Raw genomic sequence first — 14,685 nt, 5'->3', positions numbered from 1 at the left:
GCTCTGACTACCAACTGACTGGATCAATGCAGACAGACCCTGAAGACGGTTTGGGCAAAGGGTATATTTGGTTTGTTTATGGGTTTGAATCCAGATCAATCACTCTGAGTCTTGTGCCTGAAGCCCACGCAGTTAACCAGATCATTACCAGACGTTCTGAGGTGGGCTGTGTAGAGGGCTTAACAAAAGGATGACGTACACTTTATGGAAGCCTATGACCAATACAAAACACCTGATCCAGCCGGCAGCTCGAGGCCGGGCCACATGGAGCTTTCCGTTGTAGTGAACTGCACTCAAATTCACCTTTGTTTCATTTGGACTCACATTTCTCAATTGAGTGCTTGGGCAGCACTATAAAATGCAGACAGATTACATAATGCCAGGGCCTCAGGGAAACCCCTCAGGGGCCTGCTTTGCTTCCCGGGGGGCTCTGGACACACCGACAACCAGGTGTCTCAGGACGGGACAAGGTCCCAGTGGTGGTGCCATGCACACCCCTGCCCTGGAGGCCACGGCCTCAGCAGTCCCCGCTCCACGCTCACAGGCCCTGGCAGGGAGGGCCGTGCACCCCACCGGAGCCCACCAAGGCCACATGTAAGGACACTCCCTGCCCTGCCTGAGGGGCTCGCCGACAGGCGGAGAAAGGGGACAGCCCATTGGACACTCGCTCATAGTTCCTCCCTCCTCGCTTCCCAACGCCACAGCAAGGCTCTGCTGAGACAAATCTTGTGCCACGGATGGCCCTCGGCCCCCAGTCCAGAAAATCACGGCTCCTCTCCAGAGAGGCCCAAGCAGACGAAGGTGCCACCCACCACGGCTGGGGAAGGTGGTGCCGGGGCCCCTGGCTGCTGGAGAAGCCAGCGCATGACTTCAGGCTCCCTTCCTCCCCACTCTCTCTCTCCAACAGACACCTCTTGAGCAATCAGAGGTAAACTGGGGGAGGGGGAGGGGCACCTTCAGCCTCCAAAGCTGGCTTCCCCCAGCCGTGGGCAGCGCAGCACAGCTCCCGGCTTCTCCCCGGGGAGCACAGAGCTCGGCCTGTCCTTCCCACGGAGGGTCACTGTGCCTCCCAGCCATCTTCTCCCCCCGAACTCCCCTTCACTTTAAGGGGTGACAGAAAGAAAAATAAAGCTCCCCCAGCCCCGGCCGGGGGAAAATTCGGAAGCCAGGTTTGGAGGCTGCTGATCCCAGGCAGGGAACTACTGAGGACACCCGTTCCTCCCTGAATCTGAAACACTGCGCGCTGGCGAATTTTCTGAGGCTCTCCCTCCATCAAATGAAAAGCCAGACGCCAAGGCCTGTGGCTCGGGACAGGTTTGAGAACGTGCACGAGGCTGAGACTGGGACTGGACCGCTTCTCGGCAAGCAGGGATCCTCCCCGAGAAAGCAGCCTTTGCAGATTGCACCAATGTGCCCACAGGAAAGAAAAAATAGGTGTTCTGAGTACGTTGGACCCAAAATTCAGAATAAAAGTCCTCGTGTGCTTCAGTGCCCTGGGGGGGGGGGCGGGGGGGAGCTGTTTCAAGGAGTATGGTTTCTTCTGCTAACTTTTCCCCCTCCCCATTCCCTGGAGCATGTGTCACAGCCTGTGACACACTGCCAAGGGAACATGGATGCCGGGGAAATGTCTGCACATGCTACACGTTTGTGACATGCTATGTAAGCGACACCCTGTTTCCTGGCTGGGTTTTCTTGGCACAGGTGTGGGCAGGCGTTAGATTCAGCGCCCCCGCCCCGACCACCGTGCTTAGTAAACCGGATCACGGTTGCCCCAGAGGGGAGCGTGCATACTGGGGAAGACCTGCCACCTCTCCATAGAGGACGGGACCCCCTCACAGCAAGGCTCAGGCCCAAGCAGAGCTGGTGCTCTAAACTGTCCTTGTTTCAAAACACAAAGCATCCTGTTCCGGCTCCTGCCCGCCACCCTCCCCATCTGCGACCCCACCACAGCCCTCCCTCTCCACCTTGCAGATTTGATTTCAGAAACAGATCGATGACTTCTCTCGCTCTCATGAGGGCGACCCAGTCCCAGCCATGTATTTTAAAACCGTAACAATAACATAATAAAACCTACAGCAACAAAACACACGTATACAATACTGCATAGACAATGCAAGACCAGAACCCCACAGGCCAGCTTCTGCACTAGAACTTGACTGCCCCCGTGGGGAGGAGATAGCCCAGGACCCCTTCCCCCCCTCTCCCTCCCCCTCCCCCTCCACTTCCACCCTCCCAGTGTGCCAGTGAAATTTTTTCAGAAAGGGAAGCACCCAGTTTTGCCTGCCAGCCCGGGCAGGAAAAAGACGGGTAGAGAGCAAAGAAAGGAACTGGCTTCTGGAAATTTTGGGGGTTTGGGGGTTTTGAGGCTGTTGGGTTTCTTTCTCTTTTTTTTTTCTGGTTGTTTTGTTTTCCCATCCGCCGCAGATCCAGATGTGCTTTCCGAAAGGGAACCCCACCACCATCAGGGCCCGGCCTCGGGGTTCTATCCCAAGGTCCCATCCGTAATTAACACCAGCGCTGGGCCCGGAGGTACACAAATGCTCAGTCCGGGGTGGGCCAGATCCTCTCCATAATTCTAAGGGTCTCCCCGAGCCCGCCGGCAGGGCAGAGCTTCGGATTCCACAATCCAGTCCGGAGCCCGGGCCAGGAGGGGGGCGCCCGTTTCTTCCCGGCCCCCGGCGCCCTGCAGGCCCCGGGCTCCAGGTGCAGCGGCAGGCAGGGGCCAGCCGGTGGGAGGGGGCGCCTCCCGGGCCCCGAGGGGAGGCGCGGGGGTGCAAGCGCGCCGCCGCGCAGAGCGACTCACCGTGGCGGACGCCAGGCTGTTGTCGGCCAGCGTTAGGTGGTGCGGCTCCCAGCGCCTCAGGAATTTCGAGGTGAGGATCTTGCTGAGAAAGGTCCGCGGGTGCCGGATGACACAGACCTGGATGTCGCCCTCCTGCAGCAGTTTGTACCTCATCCCGTTGCACAGCAGAAGGGCCCGGCGGCAGGGCACGGCGCCCATCTTCGTGCCCTCGGGGGCCGGCACGTCACCCCCCAGCAGCGGCTTGGTCTCCTCAATCTGCCGGGAATCGCCGCCGCCCGAGGTGCTGGTCAGATCCATGGCCGGCCGGGCCAGGGAAGGGGCCGGGGGCGGGGAGAGGGGCTGTCCCGGCTGCCCGGGCGGCGGGGCCCCCGGTCGGCGTCCCGCACCCCCCCACCCCCCAGGAAGGTGGGGGGGTGTGGGGCTGGGGGCGCCCCGCAGGGGAGGGGCCCGGGCGGGCAGGCGGCCGGCCGGCGCTCGGTCCTTCCTGAGGGGCTCCGGCTTCCTCCTAGCTCGTCGGATGCATGCTCGCGGCGGCCGGACCGGCTCGGCGGAGGGGCGGGCGGGCGGGGAAACGGGGCAGCGCCGGCGGGGGGGGCCGGGGGCCCGGCGGCGGCGGCGGCGAGCGGGGGCCGCGCGGGCGGGCGTGTCTCGGCCCCGCCGCCCGCTCGTGTGTACAGTACGTGTGTCTGGGCGGCCGTCCGCGGGCGAGTGTGCGGCGGGGGCCGCGGGGGCCGGCTCAGTTGAGAGATTGCAGAAGCCGCTCGGCGCCCGCGCGATTGGTCCCCGCGGGGTCATGTGCCCGCCCCTCTGACGTCAATGGCGGCAACGGCGGCGGCCGCCGCGGCTTCGGCCTCTCGCAGGCGGAGTCCGCCGCCGGGCGGGGACGCGAGGGGCCGAGGCGCGGCTCGACGGGAGGGGGCGGCCCCCGGGGAGGGGGCAGGGGCGGGCGAGCCCTGGCAGGCCCGGGCCCGCCCCGCCCGGAACCTGGGGAGTGGGCGGGGGCCGCGGGGGCGGGGCGCGTGACGTCACGGCGAGCCGCGCCCCCGCCGGTGCCCAGGCCGGTGCTGAGCCGCGCGGCCCGCCGGCCCGACGGATATGAGAACCCGCCGCGGCCCCCGCAGCCCACCCTTACCCCCGCGGCCAGCCGGGATCCGAAATGTCAGCGCCCCGAAACCTGTCCACGAGGATGACGGAGGTGTGGCCAGGTGCAAACCTGAGGGACCGGGGCCGGGCTGGGCCGGGCCGAAGGTGTGGGGACAGGACCGCAGGCAGGACCTGTGACACCTCCGGAACCCCAGCTCTGGCGGTCCACCTGGCTGGCCAGATGGCGCCACAAGACAGAGATAATTTCCTCGAATTGAACATGTCCCGTCAGTTATCCGGGGAATGAGCCACACTGCCCTGTCTCAGCCTGCAGGACTCTGCAGGCCTCCTAGTCATTCACAGATGTCTGCCCGCCGTGGCCCTTGGGGTCCTCAAGCCTCCGTGGAGGAGGGGACAGGCTCCCCAGCCCCGCCCCTTCCTTCTGCCCCTGGAGTCTGATCAGTTCCTAATAGGAACCTAGACAACAAAATCCCTCCCCAGCGTTACCGGCGCCCCCCTCCTCTGCCTGCACCCCAGCAGCTCCAGCTTCTTTAACTCTCCCCTCAGGCCAGGACCGGGTCATTCATCTCTGCATCCCCAGGTCCTGCGCAGGGCTGTGAGAGAATCATATTGGAAGCCCCTTTGGGGAATGAGCTGTGGTGTCACTCGGTAACGCCAGCTGTGCAACAAAACAGCGTTCCCTTTCTGCCATCAGGAGTGGCACCTAAAGCCACGCAGCAAGTGCTCTGCTCTGGGGTGGGGCTTTCTCACATCCACGCACTTCTGCAGTTAATACCATTAAAACCCCCAGATCTGTGCCTCTTCTGTTAAGTGAAGGTGTCTCTGTAGTGAACACACAAGTGTGTGAGCATGCATTGAATTGCATCACGAGCTACGGAGTTTGTCCACAGCAGCCCTACGGTGGGGCCTAGCCCCTCCCCCTCTCTCACAAGAACAGACAAGATGAGGGCTCCCCAAAACGGTCTCACCTGAGCCTGGCCAGGGCTGGGGCCAGGGTGGAAGGCAGGGCCTCCACATGTGTCCCTCACCAGAGAAGACGCATCTCCAGCCTGCCCAGGAGCCGGGTAGAGCTGTTCTCTCCTCGTGAGCCCTGGGGAGGCACAGTTAGGCAGGAAAATGGGGAATTCACTGACTGCCCACAGCCTGCGGGCAAATTCTGTGCTTGAAGTTCTGAACATCACCGGCCTTGAGAAAGCCATCAAGCAAGGAGGAGTCAGGCAAGCCAGAGACCCCACCCGGTGACACAGACGTGGATGCCGGAGGTGGGGATGGCAGGTGGTTGTGACCAAGACGCCCAGGCCACGCCGCCAAGGGGCTTAGGTCTGTTGTCCGAACCTCGACTGAGCTCCTGCTGTTTGCCGGTTGCAGGAGTGATTCCCAGCGTCCTGAGCGCGCACGCAACTTTTCCTTCTCGTAGCAACCCATGACACAGGGTTGACCCATCAGCGTCCCCTCCTGCAGGTGAGGATACAGGGGGACTGCCAGGCTCACTTAGCTAGCCAGGACTGGGCCCAGGTGCGGAGCTCAGGGTCTAAGACCATGTAAAGACAATGACCACACTGTGCTTGCGGCTGCAGGAAGGCGGAGGGAGGGTGTCTAACCCAGCCGGGCTGTGGCACTGAGGACATGTCCTGACTCCAAGAGGTCTTTAGGAATCAGGTAAAGAAGGGGAAAGGTGCTCCTGGAAGGGGGGACGGCACATACAAAGGCAAAGAGGTGGGAAGACCCTCAGCCTGTGCAGGAAACTCCAAACTTTTGGTTTTTGTTTTTTATTTTATTTATTTGGGGCTGCGTTGGGCCTTCGTTGCTGCACACAGGCTTTCTCTAGTTGCGACGAGGGGGGCTACTCTTCATTGCGGTGCTCGGGCTTCTCCTTGCAGTGACTTCTCTTGTTGCAGAACACGGGCTCCAGACGCGCGGGCTTCGGTAGTTGTGGCACACGGGCTCAGTAGTTGTGGCTCGCGGGCTCTAGAGCGCAGGCTCAGTAGTTGTGGCGCACGGGCCCAGCCGCTCCGCGGCATGTGGGATCTTCCCGGACCAGGGCTCGAACCCGTGTCCCCTGCGTTGGCAGGAGGATTCTTAACCACTGCACCACCAAGGGAGCCCCAGACATTTTGCCAAGGCATGCAAGGAGCCCAGGGGATGCAGGGCAGAGGCCTCAGAGGTGAGCAGGGGCTGAGCGGGCAGTACCTTGAAATGCAGGCCCAGGGACCAGACTCTGCCCTGAGAGCAGTGGGAAGCCACCACGTGGGGCATGCAGGGAGTGACCTGTAGATATCACCTTCATAAGGTCACTGGCCACAGCATGACACGGACAAGATTTGCAGAGCAGCAGCCTGGAGGCAGGGAGGCTGGTGAGGAGGCTGGTGAGGGTGCCCGGGAGGGAGGTGATGGGGTCCAGCAGGAAATCATGGAGTGGGGAGGCTCGGTGGCAGACAAAGCAGCTGCTGTCCACTCGAGGGACATCTGTGGACCCTCCTCTCCCCATTCAGGGGGCAAAACTTCAGCAGAACGAGATTTGCCAGGATGCAGAGGATCCCTGATTTTATCCAGACAGCCTCAACACTGCTTGATATGGTGGTTGATCTGTAAGCATTAAACAGGAACAGCATGATAAAATGACCAGCACCCAAGTGCCAGGTACTATGCTGGGGGTGTTTTATATATATATATATATATTTTTTTTAACATCTTTATTGCAGTATAATTGCTTTACAATGGTGTGTTAGTTTCTGCTGTATAACAAAGTGAATCAGCTATACGTATACATATATCCCCATATCTCCTCCCTCTTGCGTCTCCCTCCCACCCTCCCTATCCCACCCCTCTAGCTGGTCACAAAGCACCGAGCTGATCTCCCTGTGCTATGCGGCTGCTTCCCACTAGCTCTCTGTTTTACATTTGGTAGCATGTGTAAGTCCATGCCACTCTCTCACTTCGTCCCAGCTTACCCTGCCCCCTCCCCGTGTCCTCAAGTCCATTCTCTACGTCTGCGTCTTTATTCCTGTCCTGTGGGGCATTATATATTGATATTTGTTCTCCTTTCTTCCAACCAACCCGGAAGGCAAACATTCTTATCATCCCCATCTTAAGGGCGAGGAAGTTGAGTCTCAGAGAGGATCCGACAGCCATGGGGGTCCAGCCAAGATTTGTACCCGAAATTCTGACCTGAAAGTCCGTGTTTTCCCCGCTCCTTTGCAACGTTTTCCTGAGCAGGGACTCAGGAAGAAAGTGTTGAATTTGATCAATGTCCTCTTTCAATAAGAATATTTCTTGGTCTGAGTTTGAAGTCAGTGACGTGGAGCCCCCAAGATACTGCCAGAAGTTCCTTGAGAACAGAAAGCAGGAAGGAGTTCCTGGTTGACAGCAGCACTCAGGGCCTGCACGCAAATAGGCAGTGACGTTTGGTCAGACTCACCTATCCTCTGTTGCTTAGGTAGGTGCAGGCAGTAGGTCGAGGTCAGTAAGTTGAGGGTGTGAGAAGGTGGGACACACTGATAGCTGGTGATACACAGAGCCCCTCGCCTCCCACTGTCCCGGGTTCCTGACCTAAAAATGAGTAAGTCCGGCTGTCAGATTCCTTCAGAAGTCCCCTCCCTCCAGCCCCCCAGCCTCTGTAGGAGACACAAGCCCATCAAGTTTCCACTGATGGATCATGTACCCAGGTCATCCTTGGTGCCACAGGAGCGCTGACTCTGCAAAGAACAGTGCAGGCCCCTTAGAGTTCACCTTCCTGGCATCAGACTTGAGAGGGTTATGGAGCAGCAGGAAGGGGCACGCAAGTTCACAAACCCTTCGCTCTCCGCGGGGCCCACCCCCGGCCAGCTGACTCACAAAGGTCACCAGACAGAGCTGCCATGTTCCGCATTCTTTGCTGGCAGTCCCCGAAAGCAACGTTCTGCTCTCACCTGCTCACCGGAAGGACCTCTCCCTCTTGGGTCAGCGAGTGGGAGACTTATTACCACTACGGGCTTACCCCGGGCCATGCTGGTGGAGAAGCTACTCCGCCGCCGGCAGAGCTGGGGTGATGTAGCGAGCGGGCAGGGAACTGCCCTCGTGGGCTCACGTCTCAGCCGCGAGGTCCCTCGAGTCACCGCTGGAGCCAACCCAGAGGGGAAAGACAGACCTGTTACCCTGGCCGCCCACAGAGGGGTCTGAGGAAGTGGCAAAGTCCCCGGTGGGGAGGAGAGCATCGGAGCTGATGGCCAGCCCTAGGAGCACCCGCTTCTAGCAGCCCCGCCCCTTCCGGCAGACGCCCACAGGTGGGTGTCCTCCTGGGACCGGTCTCCAGTGGAGATCCTCGGCAGCCTCTGCCCAGCTCCCTCCTTGCCCCCGCCCCCAACTACGAAATGGTGCACGAACCCAGCACTCTGCGCCCTGCAAGAGGGCAGGGTCCGTTCTGCACACCGTTGTGTCCGGTGGCGTGCAGGTGAGTGTTTAACCATCGGCTTGCGGGGGGCGGGGAAGCCCTGATTTCCAGCATTTGACAATTCCCCAGTTGGAAATATCCCCACCATGGCTGTTTTCAGGTTATCGACATGCATCACTGAACGTGAAGTTGGGAAGAGACGCAGCCCACTGTAGAGTGTCTCTCCCCTGCAGATAGAACATTCCAGGGGGCAGCAAACAGTGGCTGAGGGGCCAGACTCAGCTCATGGCTTACAGAGCCTAAGATATTGACTACCTGGCCCTTTTACAGAAGAAGTTTGGCGACCCCTGAAAGAGACATAAATCACCTAAAGGACGGAGATACAAAATGTAGCATAATATGTAGTTAAATAATTAGGAAGTGGTGAGTTTTATGACCTTTTAAAGAATATGATTTATTTAATCGTAACTTTATATTAATTCAATCTTGTTTAATGGCTGTTTGACAGCCAGCTTGCAAAATTCATGAAAAATTAACCATCAGCTCTCGTGAACCAGTATAGGTCAGCCTGAGCAGGCCCCTGCCTGTTCTGGCCCAGAGAAGATGCACGACGGTTATCTGCTGAATGGATGCAAATCAAACTGCAACACCGACGTTCTAACCACTAGGCAACCTTGTCCTGCTTCCTTCCTTCCTTCTTTCATTCAGTTCCATTAAACATGGGTCTGTTAGCACCTACTGAGTGCCAAGGACTTTGTTGGGGACTACAGATCCAGCTCACACAAGATGCTGCCCTCATGGGCTCATAGTCGAGTGAGGGGAATCAGACACCCCTCCTCCCCCAATCATTCCCCCTCCCCAGAAAAAAAGTATGCAAGGAAGAAAACAAACTCCTTGCCCTTTCCTTTACCAGCTGTGTGTATCTTTGGTTGATTTACTATAAAATGGGACTGCAACGGTACCTTTTTCGAGAGTCATAGGAATTAAGTGAGATAATCAATGTTGAGCTCACAGCCTGGCACTGGGTAAGCACTCAGAGTAAGTGCTGGCTATCTTGCGTTGCCACTGTCATTTTAGAACCCGTGTTTCCACGGCCCTGATCGCTGGCGCTCCTCTAGATCACTTCTCCAAACGTTTCCCATCTGCCCGACAACTGGGACACAGATACCCAATCCAGCATCTTTGCAGGGTTTTCAACTTTGGCACTGTTAACATTTAGGGCTGGATCATTCTTGGCGGTAGACAGCTGTCCTGACACCTTCAGGGTGTTTAGCAGAATGCTTGGCCTTAACCCACAGATGCCAGGAGCAGCCACAATTTGGGACAACCAAAACGTCCCCAGACGTTACCCCATGTCACCTGGGAGGCAAAGTCAGCCCCGATTGAGAACCCCTGGTTAAAAGGAAGACGTTTTTCCCACCCTGTCAGCCGGTACAGGCTGCTCTCCAGCCATCCTGTGGTTCCCAGTCTGGGGGAGATTATATTGTCCACGTTCATGCAACGGCACGTCCTTCCTCAGATGTCGCTTCCCAGGGGCCGGAGGAAACTCGCAGCCGGCTTTATCAGACTGGCAAGGGACACGAGGACCCACAGGGTGAAATAAGGTGCAACCTGTTTTGAGTCGCGTTTTTGGAGCCCTTTAACAGCATGAAGCCATGCCTGTAATCATATGCCAAGCACCAAAAGCAGACAACAGAATTGTTTGTTCTTAATTTCATAGCTGCCCGTGGCACTGTTGCTTTTGGGGAACACTCCGGAGGCTCCACCTGAGAACTCTATCTCAAAATTACATCATCCAGGAGAGCATTCCCGAAGCTCATGTTGAACAGGCAGGAGACACCAGCATAACGGAACATGCACTCTGCACCGATGGCATTTAAGGCACTGATCGAACGGTAAAATGTGCTTATTCTCCTGGTATAAGGAGAGGAGTCATGTTTTCATCCCGAGTCCCGCTTCTGCTTCGGAGCTGACGTGAAGTCAGCCCATCTTCTAGGCTCACCGGTGGGGACAAAGGCAGGGGCGCGTGGGAGCACGATTCCGACTCCGCAGCCTGTGATACTGGGTGGCTGAGTGATGTCTGTGCCGCCCAGCCCACTTCTCTGGCTTGGGGGTTTGGGGGGTGCAAAGGTGGGCATCAAAGGAACACGGAGTACCACCCGCTCTGCCTTTTTTTCTCACTCTCACCGAATAATTAAATCTGAGCTTAGTTTTTTTTTTATTTGTAAGTATTACAGAGGATTGAACATTTATCCGGAACTAATCTTTGTTACACGCAATCAGTGGATTCATTTATATACACACGCCAAAACCTTAACAGTGGTTACCTCCGGAGTGGTGGGATTACAGGTCACTCTTTCCCCTTTTGAAATCAAGGTTATCGAAGTATAATTTACATGAAATAAAATGCACCTACTTTAAAAGAACAGGTTGATAAATGCTGACGAATGTCTACATCCAGGTAACTACCACCCCAATCAAGGTATTGACGTAGGACATTCCCACAACCCAAGAAAAGTTTCTTACGCTCCTTTGCCGTGGATCCCAGCCACCCACTTCCAGACCTAGGCAACCCCTAATCCGCCTCTGTCACTACAGATAGTTTTCCCCCTTCTTGAACCTCATATAAATAGAGTCAAAAGATATATCCTCCTTCGGGTCTGACCTCTTCGATGCAGCGTAACAATTTTTGCAGTCCATCCGTGTTGGTGCACGTATTGGGGTCTGTTCCTTTCGTGGCTGACACCTAACCATCACATGGCTGTAACAATAACAGGGAAATATTGTTTTCTTCTTTATGCTTCTCTTCCCACCCCCCAAGCCCAAATTTTCTACAATGAACATGCATTGATCTGTTTCACTTTTTAAAATGAAGATGAATGCCGTTCGTTTTTTGTTTTTTTTTTAATTCACGGGGGCTTTGTGAAGAGCCCGAACGCCAGGCTGCTGCTGACTCGTGGAAATGGATGCCTCTGGCACAGCTCCACAGAGGACTGAAGGCCACGGATCATATTTTTAAAAATAAAAACCACTGTGTTTTTCAGATTAATTGCATCTCTCTCCCACACCAGCCTTTGCGGTGAGCTGCTCAAATTGACCAATTTAAATGTGACCTCACTTCTTTCCCCTCCATCCGCTGAGTCAGTTGCTAAGAAGCAAAAGGAAAGGAAGTATCGGACAGGGGGAGGGAAACATGTTACATGTGCGGAGTACGTGTGGCTCTTCCGAAACTTCCCCCCACACCCCTTTCGGCAGCTGAGGCATAATCAAGGGTTTGTGCAAGACCCCAGGGCAGGAGGGCAGAAGGGTGCCATCCAGGGGCTCCAGGTAGGACGGGAAGGAGGCCGAAAGCACAAACTCTGGATCTGGAGCCCAGCTGTCCATCTTACTTAGCTGCGTGATACTAACCAAACCTCTCAACCTCTCGGAACCTCAGTCTCTTCATCTGTGAAACCGAGATCCAATCAGGATGCTCACAATCGCGCAAATGAGATAATGCATGTAAAGTGCTCGGAACAAGGTTCAGGAAGAAGTCAGTGCCCAATACGTGGTAGGGAAAGAAATGGTTGCTCACCTCCTGGTCCCTTCTTTCCTCAACCACAGCACGAAACTGAAACTGCAGTCTGCTTGGGCTGACAGGAGAGGAGGGGACATTTTCCTGTGACTCCAGGGAGCGGACCCTCGCAGGTGCAAAGAAACGAGGGGAAGCCAGGCTGCGGCATCCACGTAATTCACCGAGGCCCTGGTTGCAACACAAACCAATCAGAGTAGCTTCCGAAAGGGTGCAAATGGGTTTTAAGGAGTCGAGGGTATCTTGCAGAGCCCCAAAGGGCATGAAGGTAGGCAGGTCTCAGAAAGAGCCAGAAACCAGGGACCCAGGAGCTTTCTCTCTGCTTTGTGTACCTGCTTCTCTCTGACTCCTCCTCCCCCCCCATCCTGGCTCCCTCTGCTGTGTTGCCTCAGCCTGACAGAAAGGGACCGTTCGAGAGACGGGCAGGATCCACAAAGTAGGAGCTCTTTTGGTCCAGTTCCGAGGGAAGAGCCTGGTTGCTCAGCTGGCCCCGATGCTCACCCGAGCCAGCGTCCAAGCCGAGGTGCACAAATATGGCTGCTGGCAACCGCTCCTCAGAGGTGAGAGGGATGGTCAGGTGCGTCACTGTGGTCTGGTCAGAGCAGCCCCCCCGCCCCCCAGCAAGAAACGTCTTATCCCAAACAACAACTACTTCTTCCATCGCGTTGCCCGACCTCGTGCATTTCTTGACTTTATTAATAATAAGAGCAAATAGCCACATAGGGCTTGCTGTGTGCCAGCCACTGGTGCAAGCACTTTGCCTATGTTGATTCCTTTAAATTAATCCTCACAAAATTGCAGTGAGGTTTATTGTGTCCATTGTACGGATGAGGAAACTGACGAGCGGGGAGGTTAAGCCAAGGTCACACCTGAACTCAGCCAATCTGGTGCCAGACTCGTTCTCTTAGCCACCATGCCATGTTGCCTATTTTAGCCCCAATCACGTTTTTTATAATTTCTCTGTTAGCCCATGTCTCTCAAAAAGAGAAAAAAAAAAAAAAAAAAAAAAGATGAGGAAGGTGATGAACACCATCTCTGACATTTCGCAAAAGCCTTTTACAGTAGACGATGGGAAACGCTGGAACTTTGCTGGCTGTCCTCACTGTTTCATTCTGAACTGTCGGAGTCGGGGGCACAGGCATGACAGCATCGTTATTGCCTCTCCACGCCACCCTGTGACACTCCCCTGGCCTGGACCACCTGCAGCAGGACCTGCAGCTTCTTAGCCTGCGAGCAACGGGCGCTCAATAAGGTGTTTTTCGCCAGGAAAATGTGTTCCCCGCATTACAGTGTTCAAAGCGCTTCCAAAGACAGGCAAAGACATCACTTAATATATTGTCCCCGTGATACCTCAAGGAAGGGGAGTCCGTGGGAAGAACGTACACGTGAGAACCCAGCCGACGCTGAACAACCAGGCCCCGGGAGGAACAGGAGTCACGGCAGGGTCTGCACAAAGCCTCCTCTCTCCTCCCTGCCTTTTGTCCTGATCTCTCTGGGATTCTGGTCCAGTGCCTCACGGGACTCTGGCTGCCTCTGCTATGTGTCCGGCACTGGGCCTCAAATGGCCAAAGCAGCCCTAGCACCAGGGCTAAGTGGGCACCACCTCCCGGCTTCCCACCACCTCCAAATGTCCAGGTGAGGGATCTGATGGATGGCTGGATTTTATCCATCCAGGCCCCGAGTCTCAGGTTCTTTGGCCCCAGGCTCAAAGAAGGAAAGTAACTTGCCCGAGGTCTCCCAGAGGGGAGGCCACCAAGTCAGGATTCTGGCCTGTCAGCACCCGGACTCCTCTGCTGGGCTGCGGTAACCCAGCACCATAGCCTGGGTGGCTTAGACAGTGGAAATGGACTCTTTCAACAGCTCCGGAGGCTAGAAGTTCTAAACCGAGGTGTCAGCAGGTTTGGTACCTTCTGAGCGCTGAGAAAAGGACTTGTTCTGTGCCTGTCCTGTAGCTTCTGGAGGTTTGCTGGCCATCTCTAGCTTGTAAACAGAGGCATCTCCCCAAGCTCTGCCTTCAAGTTCAAGGCATTCTCCCTAGGTATGCCTGTGTCCAAACTTCTATTTTTATAAGGACACAGTCATACTGGATGAGGGGCCCACCCTATTCCAATGTGACCTCATTTTAACTTATTACCTCTGCAACAACCCTATTTCCAAACAAGGTCACAGTCCTTATTTGGAGGTACTGGGGGCTAGGACTTGGACATCTTTTTTTTTTTTTTTTCCCCTTGGTTGCGCTGCGTGGCTTGTGGGATCTGGACCGCCAGGGAATTCCCCTTCGGACATCTTTCTTGAAGGGCATAATCTGACCCCTTACGGAGCCCAAAGCCGGCTCTGGAAGTGCCACTCTGTTATGCCCCAGCCGGTTCTCACCATAACGCCCTGGCTCCTTTCAGAACCGGAAGGCTTCGCTCATCCTATTTTCCCTGGAACGGGCGTGGACACAAGTCTGTCCTCCCTCCTGCCCTCCAGCTCACATGGGCGCGGTTCCCAGGAAGCAGCCGTGATTCAGGAGGACCCACTGGGGCACCCTGGGTGGGGCACTAGGGAGCTTTTATTCAGACGGTGGCCCACTGTCTGACCTTCTCCACCATGCTTCCAGTGTCATCAGGCGTTAAACCTGACCAGCTCACAATGGACGAATGAATCTCATTCAGCTTGGAGGACAGTGACCCAGGCATCAAAGCCGGCTGGCGTGACCTCTGGCCTTTTGTGGTTTCACAATGGTGATGGTGGACAGGTGGCTGGGTCCTGGGCCAGAGATTCAGGCAAGTGATTCATTTCTATATTTATTCACTTCTCTATTTGGTTTGGCTAAACATCTTCAGCAGATTTTCC

General features: G+C 56.1%; 2 protein-coding genes across 3 annotated transcripts in view; both read right to left on the bottom strand.

The window, feature by feature from the left end:
• CMIP (c-Maf inducing protein) overlaps positions 1 to 3,393 on the bottom strand; it is a 240,068-nt gene extending 236,675 nt beyond the window's left edge. Inside the window, exon 1 of the mRNA XM_059046047.2 lies at positions 2,804 to 3,393. Within this exon, the coding sequence (XP_058902030.1) occupies positions 2,804 to 3,100 (297 nt within the window). The 5' untranslated portion in view covers positions 3,101 to 3,393. The remainder of the gene's footprint in view (positions 1 to 2,803) is intronic.
• A 2,298-nt stretch (positions 3,394 to 5,691) lies between these two features.
• Positions 5,692 to 14,685, bottom strand: part of GAN (gigaxonin) — a 102,730-nt gene continuing 93,736 nt past the window's right edge. Inside the window, exons 12-13 of one of the 2 annotated variants that reach the window (XR_010837848.1) lie at positions 7,326 to 7,456; positions 5,692 to 6,493 (exon numbers count right to left, since the gene is read on the bottom strand). The gene's annotated coding sequence lies outside the window, so the exon portion shown is untranslated. The remainder of the gene's footprint in view (positions 6,494 to 7,325; positions 7,457 to 14,685) is intronic. The other variant, XR_010837849.1, reaches the window with a different exon arrangement.

Source organism: Kogia breviceps, chromosome 18 (assembly GCF_026419965.1).
Source record: "Kogia breviceps isolate mKogBre1 chromosome 18, mKogBre1 haplotype 1, whole genome shotgun sequence".
In the NCBI taxonomy this organism is placed as follows: domain Eukaryota; kingdom Metazoa; phylum Chordata; class Mammalia; order Artiodactyla; family Physeteridae; genus Kogia; species Kogia breviceps.
This window is presented reverse-complemented; position numbering and strand designations above follow the sequence as displayed.